The 14118-nt window shown below is 46.7% G+C and overlaps 1 protein-coding gene across 1 annotated transcript; it reads left to right on the forward strand.

The window, feature by feature from the left end:
• The first annotated feature begins 464 nt into the window (after nucleotides 1–464).
• LOC133463777 (E3 ubiquitin-protein ligase DTX3L-like) lies at nucleotides 465–13897 on the forward strand. Its single transcript, XM_061745491.1, has 5 exons — nucleotides 465–613; nucleotides 6581–6663; nucleotides 6741–6892; nucleotides 7321–7532; nucleotides 13577–13897. Exons 2-5 carry the CDS (start codon nucleotides 6582–6584, stop codon nucleotides 13644–13646), a joined length of 516 nt encoding a protein of 171 aa, XP_061601475.1. The 5' UTR covers nucleotides 465–613; nucleotide 6581; the 3' UTR covers nucleotides 13647–13897.
• The last annotated feature ends 221 nt before the right edge of the window (nucleotides 13898–14118 follow it).

Raw genomic sequence — 14118 nt, forward strand, 5'->3', positions numbered from 1 at the left:
GTATTAAAGATACCGCCCAAAGAAATCCAGAATGACAGGAGTTTATCAACTTTGCCCTGCAGGACAAAACTTTTATTTGTAGTCGTAATTAATGAATTTGAATAATTAGACCACAAACATAAAAAACAAGGCATCAAATTATCTTTACATGTATATCTCTGGTTGAGATTAGCTCTTAATCTGTTTTAAACCAGCCTCTTGTTGTAAAACAACCAGAGAGAATACTGATCATTTCTGTGGTTTAACTTTATCACCAACATTCTGATACATTCCAACGCTTGCTCTACCACACACACACACACACACACACACACACACACACACACACACACACACACACACACACACACACACACACACACACACACACACACACACACACACACACACACACACACACGCGTCAGACCAGACCGACCGGTTTTTCAGCTCGGGTTCAGTTTCCCGTCTGTTTCAGAGTTGGAGCATTTCCCTCATGAACCGGTGAGCCGATCAAGACCAGTCCAGGACCAGCTCCAGGTCTCATCCAGGTCTGATCCAAGACCCCAGAAGACTGGTTTCCTGAGGTGAGGACAGGTTTCCTGAGGTGTGGATCCCAGCGGAGCTTCGGCAGGTACGTACCAGTAAAACCCACAGAATGAGTCATCAGCTGTGATTGAATTGTTTCAAAAACGTGCAAATGCCATCTGCCATCTGGGGATGTTCAGAAACCTGGTCTGGATTTATGCTACAACTATAAAGTACTGAAACTAAACGTGTTCCTAAATCTCCTGAAGTAACGAGGGATTTAAATAAACCTTCACCTTTGAACTGATTTTCACCTGAACGAGGAAAGAAAACCACGTCTGACCTCATTTCCCCCAGAAACACCTGAATCAGAGTAAACAGATGAGTTTTGTGTCTCGTGGAGAAACTTCAGTGGTGGTTGAGAGGAATTCAGACGTCCATCGATGACAGGAAGAAGAAAACAGCTGAAGATCAGATTCATGAAGTCTCATGACATCCGTTATATCTTACAAGTTAGACGACTGGATGATTTCCTACAAATAACTGCTTAAAGTTGTTCAAGACTCGTAGACCTGCTGGTCCCTGAAGACTGGACCCCCAGACCGGACCACCAGGATCCAGTCTTCAGGGACCCCCAGGACCCAGTCTTCGGGGACCCCGTAGACCTGCTGGTCCAGGATGAGACTGGATCTCCAGGAGCCAGTCTCCAGGGACCACCTAGACCTGCTGGTCCAGGATGGAGACTGGACCCCCAGGATCCAATTTCAACAATCTCCACCCTCACAGACTCACACACGTACGTGTGCGCTCCTGCGACTTGCGTAAGGGTTTAGGGCTGTCCCATTCCTAAAATCGTTAAGGGTTTAGGGCTGTCCCATTCCTAAAGTCATTAAGGGTTCAGGGCTGTCCCATTCCTAAAGTGGTTAAGTGTGCGAGGGCTCAAGACAAGAAAAGAGGCTGAGGGAGCTGGATGAAAAGGAGGAGGATAGGGAAAAGAAGAGGGATGACCAGTTATCTAAGTTAATTGACATTTTTGGGAAGATGGTGGACAAAATGTAGTTTTCTTCATCATTTTTTTATTCATAATTCGAGTTTCAATTTCTTTTGTTTTCATTTTATATTAGACAAATCCTCAGTTGACCTGGTGTTGAATAGACAAGACTTGATTTTCTTTAATCTGAGTACAGTGTTTGAATTAAGATTCCCTATGTTAACAGAAATGCATACATGTAAATACTAGCAAGATAGTTTTAGATCCAACACAAACAAGTCAGGCAGTAATTTGGTTATTCATTTATTTATCCATCCATCCATCCATCCATCTTCTTTTGCTTATCCGTTCCCGGGTCACGGGGGCAGCAGCCTCAGCAGGGATGCCCAGACTTCCTTCACCCCAGACACTTCCTCCAGCTCTTCCTCCAGCTCTATCTCCAGCTCCTCCGAGGGGAGTCCGAGGCGTTCCCAGGCCCGCCGAGAGACTGACATAGTCTCTCCAGCGTGTCCTGGGTCTCCCCCGGGGTCTCCTCCCGGAGGGACATGAGATGGAATACCTCCCTAGGGAGGAGAGACATGCCTGGAACACCTCCTTAGGCAGGAGGGACATGCCTGGAACACCTCCCTAGGGAGGAGGGACATGCCTGGAACACTTCCCTAGGGAGGCGCCCAGGAGGCATCCGGTACAGATGCCCAAGCCACCTCAGTCCTTTCAATGTGAAGGAGCAGCGGCTCGCCTCCGAACTCCTCACCCTATCTCTAAAGGAGTGTCCAGCCACCCTGAGGAGGAAACTCAATCTCGGCCGCTTGTATCCGCGATCTTGTCCTTTCGGTCACTACCCAAAGTTCATGACCATAGGTGAGGGTAGGTGCGTAGATTGACTGGTAAATCGAGAGCTTCGCCTTTCGACTCAGCTCCCTCTTCACCATGACGGTCCGGTACATCGACCACATAACTGCGTACGCTGCACCGATCCGTCTGTCAATCTCCCGCTCCATCGTTCCCTCACTCGTGAACAAGACCCCGAGATACTTGAACTCCTCCACCTGAGGCAGGACTTCTCCACCCACCCGGAGAAGGCACTCCACCCTTTCCCAATGGAGAACCATGGCCTCGGTTTTGGAGGTGCCGATTCTCATCCCTGCCGTGTCGCACTCGGCCTCAAACCACCCCAGCACATGCTGGTCCGATGAAGCCAACAGGACAACATCATCCACAAGAAACAGAGATGAAATCCTGAGGTTCTCAAACTGGATCCCCTCATGCCCCTGGCTGCGCCTAGAAATCCTGTCCATAAAAATTATGAACAGGACCGGTGACAAAGGGCAGCCCTGCCGGAGTCCAACATGCACCGGGAACAAGTCTGACTTACTGCCGGCAATGCGGACCAGACTCCTGCTCCGATCATACAGAGACCGGACAGCCCTTAATAGAGGGCCCCGGACTCCATACTCACTGAGCACCCCCCACAGAATGGCACGAGGGACACGGTCAAATGCCTTCTCCAGATCCACAAAGCACATGTAGACTGGTTGGGCAAATTCCCATGAACCCTCGAGCACCCTGCGGAGGGTATAGAGCTGGTCCAGTGTTCCGCGACCGGGACGAAAACCGCATTGTTCCTCCTGAATCCGAGGTTCAACTATCGGCCGTAATCTCCTCTCCAGTACCTTGGCGTAGACTTTCCCGGGGAGGCTGAGAAGTGTGATCCCCCGATAGTTGGAACACATTCTCCGGTCCCCCTTTTTAAAAAGAGGGACCACCACCCCGGTTTGCCACTCCAGCGGCACTGCCCCCTTCCTCCATGCCTTGAGGCACTTGAGGTACTCAGGGCGAATCTCATCCACCCCCGGTGCCACTGAGGAGCTTACGAACCACCTCAGTGACCTCGGCTTGGGTGATGGATGAGCACGTCTCCGAGTCCCCACTCTCTGCTTCCTCAGTGGAAGGCATGTCAGTCGGGTTGAGGAGATCCTCGAAATATTCCTTCCACCGTCCGACGATGTCCCCAGTCGAGGTCAACAGCTCCCCACCCACGCCATAAACGGTGTACTGCTTCCCTCCTCTGAGGTGCCGAACGGTCCTCCAGAATTTCCTCTTCCTCCATGGCCTCCCCGAACTCCTCCCAGACCCGGGTTTTTGCCTCCAGGACTGCCCGAGCCGCGGCTCGCTTGGCCTGCCGGTACCTATCTACTGCGTCAGGAGTCCCACCGGCCAACATAGCCCGGTAGGACTCCTTCTTCAGTCTGACGGCATCCTGTACTTCCGGTGTCCACCACCGGGTTCTAGGATTGCCGCCACGACAAGCACCGGAGACCTTGCGTCCACAACTTCGAGCCTTCGAAGCTTAATTTATTTATGACCACAAAATTTAAACAATTTAAGCAAGTTGAACAAAAACGTTGCAGTAAATAGTGATAATATGACTGAAATATTTAGCTCAGGTTACCATCAATTTATACGCTCGCTTACAAAAATGAAATGACATCATGAAAATGGAAAGTAATCTTAGATGATCATAACACAGCTGAAATGTTTAACTCAGGTTACCATCAGTTTACGCGCTCTTACAAAAATGAAATTACTCGGCGATTGAGCCTGTCATACTGGATGTGCTGGTATGGGTAGATTGAAAAAAATACACTACATTAACAAGGAAATACATATTGTACTGTGCGCATGTTTAAATTGTGTTCTTTGTTGAATTTTATGCTCCTTTATACAGACTACCACTTTGTTTTCAAACATCCGTAGGATAATAGTTCCCAAACTTATAATACCGGTACGTAACATTTTGATCTGACTGGGAATTTTGTAAATTGAAATGTTAAAGTTTGTAAAAAAAAAAAAAAAAACTTTTTATCTGACGTGTTTCCGGTTTCTGCTAAGTGTGTCCCATTCTTATTTCTACCATTTGGAGCCCTCACACATCTCTCACACTTGATCACTTACAGCTGACGTCACTAAAGTCTGTGAGGGTTCAGGGCTTGAGGGTTTAGGGTGGAGATTGGAATTCAGCCTGTATATCTGGTCTTGTCTCTCCCCGCTGGTCTGGACTGTTTCCTCCCTCCATGTTTCCTGTTAGGTTTTTCTATCTGGTCTCGTGTTTCCTGGTCAACCTGCTCAGCAGCGCTTTTGGTTTGTTTTTTGATTGATTGATTGATTTGATTGTGATTGATTAAATCACCTTATTTTTGGAACTCCTGCTTCTCTCTTGCGTTTGGGTCTTCATATACCAAGAGAGCACAACTCTCCTCCCCGTCTCCTCCCTCAAGTAGATCCATTAGAATATGATAATGAGGATAAATATCCAGTAAAAACCGTTCATCCCGACAAGGAACAAGTAACAAGTAAAACATATTAAAAAAAACATCAACCATGAGCTGGAGACAGTCCTGTCAGAAGTTGAGGATGGAAAAATAATTTATTTGGGGGCTTTTCTTCCGATTTAAGCTGTAAAAGACAACAGAGTAACTTGCTGTAGTTGTTTTGACTGTATTGTATTATAATAATAATAATAATAATAATTCATTTTATTTAACGGCGCCTTTCAAGTCACCCAAGGTCACCTTACAGAATAAAAACAAAAACAATAAAATACAATACAAATACAAATACAGGAAATACAATAGAAATACAATAGAAATTATAATACATACACACATACACAATACATACAATGGACAACCGAGGAGCAACAGTACAGATAACGCAACAGTATGGTGGGAAGTAGTGTGTGGTGACCGGTCAAAGTGAATGGGCAAGTTTAAACAGGTGAGTCTTGAATTGCGTTTTGAATGTGGTGATGGAGTCTATTTGTCTTATGTATGGGGGGAGGGAGTTCCAGAGTCTTATGGGTATTGTAGTTCTTTGCTTTGTGTTGCGTTCTTGTTTGTATTTTAAGAATCAATACCAGAACTTGAGTTGGCTCCTTGTTCCGTTTTACTGTCACGCGTGTTATAAACGGATTAAGACCAATGTACATGTTTACTGAGTCTTACAACTCGCAGAATACGTGTCCACGATCACCTCACTCAAGTATAACAATGTGAACAACAAACTGAACTTGTCATGAGTCTGCTCCCGGCTCCAGTAACTGGGTATTATTCCACCAAACTCTGCCTGCTGCCACACCCCCCTCCAAAAGACACGGGTTTCAAAATAAAACAGGAACTTAGACCAAACTGTGACATTAACCAGCTCGACTCAGGGGTTCCTGGGGCATGTCTGTCCAGCCGGCCAATCCTGCACCGGCCCCTGACCCTGAACCCGATCCGGTGCCGTCGGACGATGATCTCTCCACCGGCGATGAGGTGATGGAACTGGTGCCCTCTGGGGATGAGGAGGAATTCTGGTAATCACTTATATGGTGATTGACAGGTTCCACGGTGGTGATTGACAGGTTCCTACCTTCATATGTTCCTGTGGTTGATTGTGAGATTGTTGCAGCTCCACTCTTGTGTAACTTATTTGGTAATGTGGGGACTGTCGTGTCCTTCACGTGTCGTGAACTTATTGATGACGTCACGTTTCCTCATATTCTGGACTTCACTACATCACCAGTGGGCGTTGCCAACGGACAAAACCTCAGAAATGTTGCAAACGCCAGCCTTGGTGTGTGAACGACCGCAACTTTTCACGTTAAGTCACTTTTTGAACATCCGACCGTGAGCGTAGAAAAATGGCGTATGCATGGTTTTGTGTGGCGCATGAGTTCCATGATTATTATTTTTGTTTGCGTTGGCCAGATTTCTGCTTAAAAACGTACAATGAAATCCATGCACTCTTTGTACACGAGGCCCTGTACTCCAGAAATGTGGGTAAAAACAGAAACCAGGTGGCACCAGGGTGCACATGCAGTTACCTCATCGGAGTAGTTTATCAAATATCTGTGTTGTCTTCCTGACTATCCAGTTTACAGAATCTGTATCCTGCTGCAGAGAATGATCAACCCTGGAGTGCAGGTCTGCACAAGTGTTAAAGACACAGCCGATTGTATCGGAGTGAAAATGTTTTCCAGATTTTCTCAGTGGTCATCAGGGCTGCTGGTCTCTCTGGCTGATATTCTGTTGGTTTCAGGATGGGTTCTGGGCACAGCAGCCAGAAGGTCCACTGTAACCGGTTCCTGAACGGAGAGGGACCTCCGTCGGTGCTGCAGCAAGGTCATCCACCAACACCATCCCTACATCCGTCTGAATCTCTGGTTCCTGTTCTGAACCTGGTTGTGTTTTCTGAGCAGTCCACAGTGAGCTGAACGGGGACAACCGAGCGTCTCGCAGCAGCCAGCCTGAAGGACAGATGACCTGGGTGGTTCTCCATAAAGACCTGCCAGGATTCTCTCATGACGACACGCTGCAGATCAGCTTCACATTCCCCGGCAGAACACAGACGGTAGGATGTGCTCTGATATTACGGAGATGGAAAAACACTGATCAAATCCTGATCTAAATACCTCCAAGGTTCCTCCCAGTTGTCCTGGAGGAACATCGCAGCTCCATCTAGTCCCTTCCTGAGGTGTTTGGGATCAAAAATAATTATAAATTAGAAGGAAAACATTCGTGGACATCCAGTCCTTGATTTCCTTAAGACATGCCTGAAGTTGTTCTGTTTCCCCTTCATAGACAAATAGAGCTGCGTATCGTCAGCATAGCAATGAACATTGATGCCGTGGTTCTGGATTATACTTCCCAAGGGCTGCATGTATAAACTGAAGTTGTTTGAACCTAAGATATTTTGTGTTCTGTAACATCAGTTTCATTTAATTTGTTAATATACATCCATTTTTACTCATAAATGCAACCTAATTGTTGTCTGTGCAGGAGAACCTGCCCCACCCCGGACAGCCTTTTTCAGAAAAAAGAGTACTGGCTTACCTGCCAGAGAACCGTGAGGGCAGGAAGGTCCTGAAGCTGCTGGAGAAAGCCTTCCAGCAGCAGCTGCTGTTCACCAGCTCCAGCAGTAAACCTGGGGAGGATGTGGTCATCACAGCCACCGTCCCCCTGAAAACTCAGCCAGAAGGAGGCAGCATCGTGTGAGTTAATATTGAAACCCCTGCGCCGCATTTGCACGTCCATATCTATGAAAATGATGTAAAATGTGTGTCAAGTTGTTTGGTGTCTTAAAAGATAAATGTTGGTATCAATTATAACAATGTGATATAAAAAACCTTTTTGATGTCTTCGTTTTTATAAAATTTGAAAATGTAATTAAACTCGTAGGTCACCATTGTTGTTTACACCGCAATGCACTCGGGGTAGTGACGTCAGTCGGTTCTGGCCCCCGTACACTGTTGTGACTGTTCAACCAGATAATCCAGAGGATAAACATGTCATCTGTTCAGCCATTTACATTTGAACCCGAGCGCAAGGTCAAGGAGGAGGACAACACTGAAAACATATCTCAAAACAAGCCAAATGAAGACCAAGAAAGACGAGATGAGGCGAGAGTGGGACAAAATCCCTGGTGTCTGTGCAGCAACTGCGTCTCGATGCAAACAGAGGAGGAGAGCGTTTGCTGTGAAGAGCTGTGTTTTTGTCAGCAGCTGTTCACGGTGAACTATTGTGTGATAAAACGTATTCCAATATCAATAATTTTGGAGATTATTAGCATCCACCGCTGTCCTATGCTTTATAAATCATTAGGACGGGTGGCGCCGCCAGGATTCAATTTCGTAATAGGCACAGAAACAGTCCGTCCACTGCTCTATACGGCTAATTTCAGGGTCTCACTCGGCCTGAATATTCCACTATCCATTAGGTAGAGGATAGGTTGGTTGGCTCAGTGCGTACAGGATTCCGGCTGGCGGCGCCGCTGCATTAGGATATACAGTTTAATGCACTGATAAGATGCGCACGACTTTGATCATTTTTGCAGATCTCCCGTGCATCACAGCACACGAGAACTTTGAGCCAGTTTGCCTCAACCGAGACGTCTTATGGGCTCCCTCGTCAGCCTCCACGGCCGGGAGAGAGCTGCTCATCTATGTTTTAGATACCTGTCCCAGTTAAACTAACTTATCTTCCCAGAGCAACCGGACTACGTCATCGCCCCCAGAATGCATTGCGCAGGTAAAACATGGCGCCTCCCGCAGGTCAAAATATGTAATAAACATTGTAGATTTTTAAAGCAATTACATTATTTTATGTGTTTCTAACAACATATTTTAGTATAAGAGAACAATTGTGGCTTATTAGGGCCTACAAGTCTTAATAACCGGGGTTCCTTTTAAGTTGCCACATGATACAGGTGTGTAGCGATTTTCGTGCATGTACGTAAAACCGTATTTTGGGGCTTGAGGCACAAAGTTTTCTAGGGGGCGCTTGTTGAGCCATTTTGCTATGCCCATTAATGCAAAGCATTAAATATCAAATTTTTCGCCAGGCCTGGCTTGGTGCAAAATTTGGTGACTTTTGGGGCAAGTTTAGGGGGAAAAAAGGCCCTCCTTTCGTCAGAAGAATAAAGAAAGAAAGAAAGAAAGAAAGAAAATAAAAATTCCTACAGATACAATAGCCCGGCCCGAGCACTGTAAGTGCTCGGGCCCTTAATATATAAGAGATAAAATGTATAAACAGAAATGTACAATATGAGGTTTTTAAAGTGCCGGATATGAGTCTGTACAAAAGTGATTTAGGATGTGCGTTAATGTAACTCATAAGGTCAGGATTGGAATCTTAACGTTAATGTAACGTAGAGTGGGATGGGGGGACAGTCCGTGGTAGACGATGGAGAAGGGGGTCCGGGGCCTTGTTGATGAGGACAGCTACAGTCGGGTAAAAACTGTTTTTGTGGCGTGAGGTTTTGGACCTGATGGACCGCAGCCTCCTGCCAGAGAGAAGAGTCTGGAACAGTTTGTGTCCGGGGTGGGAGGGATCTGCTGCAATCTTTCCTGCACCTTCAGGGTCCTGGAGGCTGCAGGTCCTGGAGAGATGTAAGATTGCAGCCAATCACCTTCTCTGCAGAGCAGATGAGACGCTGCAGCTGCTCCTGTCCTTTACAGTGGCAGCAGCGTACCAGATGATGATGGAGGAGGTGAGGATGGAGGAGGTGAGGATGGAGGAGGTGAGGGAGGAGGTGAGGATGGACTCAATGATGGCGGTGTAGAACTGCACCATCATTGTCTGTGGTAGGTTGAGCTTCTTCAACTGCCGCAGGAAGTACATCCTCTGCTGAGCTTTTTTGGTGAGGGAGGTGATGTTCAGCTCCCACTTGAGGTCCTGGGATATGATGGTCCCCAGGAAGCGGTAGGACTCCACCATGTCTGCTGGGGAGTCACACAGGGTGATGGGGGCAGGTGGGGCTGCGTTCCTCCTGTAGTCCACTATCATCTCCACTGTCTTTAGAGCGTTGAGCTCTAGATTGTTCTGACCGCACCAGGTCACCAGCTGGTCGACCTCCCACCTGTAGGCGGACTCATCACCATCAGAGATGAGTCCAATGAGGGTGGTGTCGTCCGCAAACTTCAGGAGCTTGACGGACTGATGACTGGAGGTGCAGCTGTTAGTGTACAGGGAGAAGTGCAGAGGAGAGAGAACGCAGCCTTGAGGGGATCCGGTGCTGATGGTCCGAGGGTCAGAGACATGTTTCCCTAGCTTCACCCACTGCTTCCTGTCAGACAGGAAGTCAGTGATCCACCTGCAGGTGGAGTCAGGCACGTTCAGCTGGGAGAACTTGTCCTGGAACAGAGATGGGATGATGGTGTTGAAAGCAGAGCTGAAGTCCACAAACAGGATCCTGGCGTAGGTTCCTGTGGAGTCCAGGTGCTGGAGGATGAAGTGCAGGGCCATGTTTACAGCATCGTCTACAGACCTGTTGGCTCTGTAGGAACTGAAGGGGATCCAGTAGTGGGTCTGTGATGTTCTTGAGGTGTTTACAGCATTGTCTACAGACCTGTTGGCTCTGTAGGAACTGCAGGGGATCCAGTAGTGGCAGCAAAAGGCGCTCAAAAGACTTCATGACCACAAAAGTCAGGGTGACAGGTCTGTAGTCATTGAGTCCTGTGGTCCTTGGTTTTTTGGGGACAGGTATGATGGTGGAGGTTTTGAAGCAGGCAGGCACATGGCATGTCTCCAGGGAGGTGTTAAAGATGTCTGTGAACACCGGAGACAGCTGATCGGCACAGTGCTTCAGGGTGGATGGGGAGACAGAGTCCGCTCCTGCTGCTTTGCGGGGGTTCAGTCTTTTTAATATTTTATTAACGTCCCTCTCCAGGATAGGGAGGGGCGTCGCAGTGGTGTGGGGGGTGGAGGATGGGGCCTCTGGGATGTGGTGTGAAGTGGTGGAGAGGCTCCAGCCCCTGCTGGGGGGGGTTGCAGTTGGAGGGATGGAACTGGTGAGTGTGAATGCAGTCCCGGGGGATGGTATCAGGACTGTCCCTTTGTTTATCAAAACGACAGTAGAACTCGTTCAGGTTGTTGGCTAGGCGTCGGTCGTTGATGGAGGGGGGGGGCTCTGGGTTTGTAGTTTGTAATCTGTCTCAGTCCCTTCCAAACTGAGCTGGCAGTGTTATCTGAGAACTGTGGAGTTTCTCAGAGTACAGTCGTTTAGCTGCTCTAACCAGATTAACCCCCCTACAGTAACAACCTCCACCCCTGACACTTCTCCTGGCAGAATCCATGACAACAATCGGTCAGGTTTTGACTAAATCTACGAGAAGTTAATCCCCCCCACAAAGATCCCACCCTGGCCAAAATCTAAATTTTTAACTTTCCTGTACCACTCTGACTCTCAGATGCTCTTGTTCTTGTCCTGACTGGTCTGAGATATGAGATATTGTATCACCAATGAACTGTGGCATTAGGTGGGTTCAGCTGACACTCATAGAAACCCTGACCCATAAAATACATGTGAGTCTCACATCAGTCCAGGAGCTCAGGTATGAACCTGGATTAATGGTCTCACATCAGTTCAGGATACATACTCAGGTAACCCTAACCTGGATTAAACTCCAAAGCTGTGGTGTTTACATCTGGAGGGACTGAACAGCAGCAATCTTAGCGTCTAGATGACATTTATCAGACACTTAAATCCAGAGAAACCTATAACTGAACATACAAGACACACACACACAAACACACACACACACACACACACACACACACACACACACACACACACACACACACACACACACACACACACACACACACACACAGGCGCAGGAAGTGTTCGTAGATACATACATTACTCTGAGATCACATGCTGCGCACAAAGCAATGAAATTAAAGAATCAATACAAACAAGACTGAGCTGGTTTGTGCATTTATTCTGAGCCAGAAGATCAAATGGCTGCATATAGAACAGTGGGGTTCATTGTTCTGGGGAAGAAGCTTCTTCTGAACTCTACATCATAGATATTATCTCTCTGATATCTGTACTCTGGTGTTTGAGGCTGCGTGTTTGTCATCTGTTGTCTGTTGCACAGGAAGTTGAGGCCAAGAGCAGGCGACCCCTTCACTGAGTTCAGAGACTAGTCTGGTGGGTTTATGGTGGTAGTTGCAGAACGGTAGAACAAGGTCTGGATTTGATGTAAAATGGCATCAATGACTATGTTTACATGCAGTCAAAATTCGGGTTATTGCTAATATTCCGGTTACTGAGACATTTGGAATATTCCATTTACATGGTAATTAATCATTCGGGATATCTGGATCAAACCAGCGACGCATGGAGAACATCATGATGCAATTCCCGTCATATCTGCTTCTTCTTCCTATATCCAAATTCAAAACAAATGCTGCTTCGCGCAACGTTTCGCTCGGCGTCTTGTAAATCTCCCTATCCCGGTACTTTCTACCATCTACAAATGCCAAAATGTTCCTATCCTTCATTACATTTATAAAATGATTAGTCTCCTCCTCACTCCAAAAGTGTGGCGTGGTTTTGCGTTTCTCCATGTTTAGAAGTACGTCTTGGACTCAAAAGACCAGGATTCCTTGTGAACAGAGCATGCGCAGAAAACAAATTCATGTTCCGTTTGATCGGGATATTCTGTTTGGTGTTTACATGACCAAATATTCGGGTTTTAAAAAACCTGAATATGAGCAAATTCAGGTTATTCAAAGGGGTTATTGGTGTTTACATGGCCGTGTTACCGGGTTATTGCTAATATTACGGTTTTAAAAGGGTAATTGACTGCACGTAAACACAGTCATTATTACGTCTCTACTGGGCAGTGTTGGAACTCCTCAGAAGATTTCTAATCCCTTTAGACCTTGGTGGTCTGACCCGCTCTGCTGGGTGTCCTGGTGGTCTGACCCGCTCTGCTGGGTGTCCTGGCTGGAGTCTAACCTTTCAGACTGTGACTGATGTTACTACAAGTGTACGTAACTAGGTATCAGCTAAGAATGTGAAATAAAGAGTATTAATTTTGCTGCACCAACACCTCTGGACTGCTATCTTGTGGTCGTATTGAATCGGTGGTGTGTGATGCCTCTTTTCCATTAAACAGAGACTCTACTGGACCCGGTCTCGGTCACGGTCATTTTCCATTGAAATTCAGTACCACCTTAAGGTGGGTGGGGCCTTCATGGCGAGGTGACGTTGCCTTATCAAACCCCTCTGGAAGCACAAGCTCAGGAATGTCGGGACCTCTTTGTTTCCCCCCTGGATTTGGTTTTGGTTTTGATATGGTTTTTAAATGTCGTGGGTGTGACGTTTCCCTCTGGCCGAGCGGTGGCAGCCTGGTGACGTTGCATTTTCAGCCCGACTCAGCTCGAACCCCATTACTAGTGGAAAAGCCCCATAATTCCCTCCAGATGTGTCGTGTGCATCGTGTGCTCCGGTAATGGATGTCTGGGAACACGGGATCAGAATCAGAATCGTCTTTATTGGCCAGGTTCGAACATTGTCCAACAAGGAATTTGACTCCGTTTATTTCACTCTTTAGATTTAAAAATATCAAACAGTAAATAAACAAATGTGGCACTTATTGACATATATACAATTAAAGAACTGAAGGATGATGGTCAACGGAGGTCCTGGTCAACGGAGTTCCTGGTCAAGAACGTCGGTTTAGATTAATGTATACACATCAGAAACCACAATTGAACCTTGTCTCTGTGATGTTTGTTGTTTCAGAGATGGATACCCCGACTGTGACTACCTGAAGACGGTGACTAAGACACTCAGAGATAAAGGTGTTAAGTAAACAGAACACACCCTGCTGGAGGAAAATGTGAAGGAAGAAACATCAGTCTGTTGATTCTGAGTGGCCTGAAGAACCACCAGAAACCACCTGATGATGATGATGATGATGATCCATGTTAGACCTCTTAGTTAAAACGTATTTAACAGCGTAGCTCAACCTTTCATTTGTGTATACATTTTTTGTCTTCATGAGAAACTTATTTGAAAGTAAAAATCCTGTAAACTATATTAATAAAGTGACAATGGTTCTGACTTTAGACTCAACTGAAGTGGCTTACCTGCTAACCCTGCTAACCCTGACCCTAACCAACCTCACCAACCTTAACCAACCTAACCCTGTTAACCCTGACCCTAACCAACCTTAACCAACCTAACCCTGCTAACCCTAACCCTAACCAACCTTAACCAACCTAACCCTGCTAACCCTAACCAACCTTAACCAACCTTACCCTGCTAACCCTAACCCTAACCAA

The sequence above is a fragment of the Cololabis saira genome, chromosome 17, assembly GCF_033807715.1.
Source record: "Cololabis saira isolate AMF1-May2022 chromosome 17, fColSai1.1, whole genome shotgun sequence".
NCBI lineage: Eukaryota > Metazoa > Chordata > Actinopteri > Beloniformes > Belonidae > Cololabis > Cololabis saira.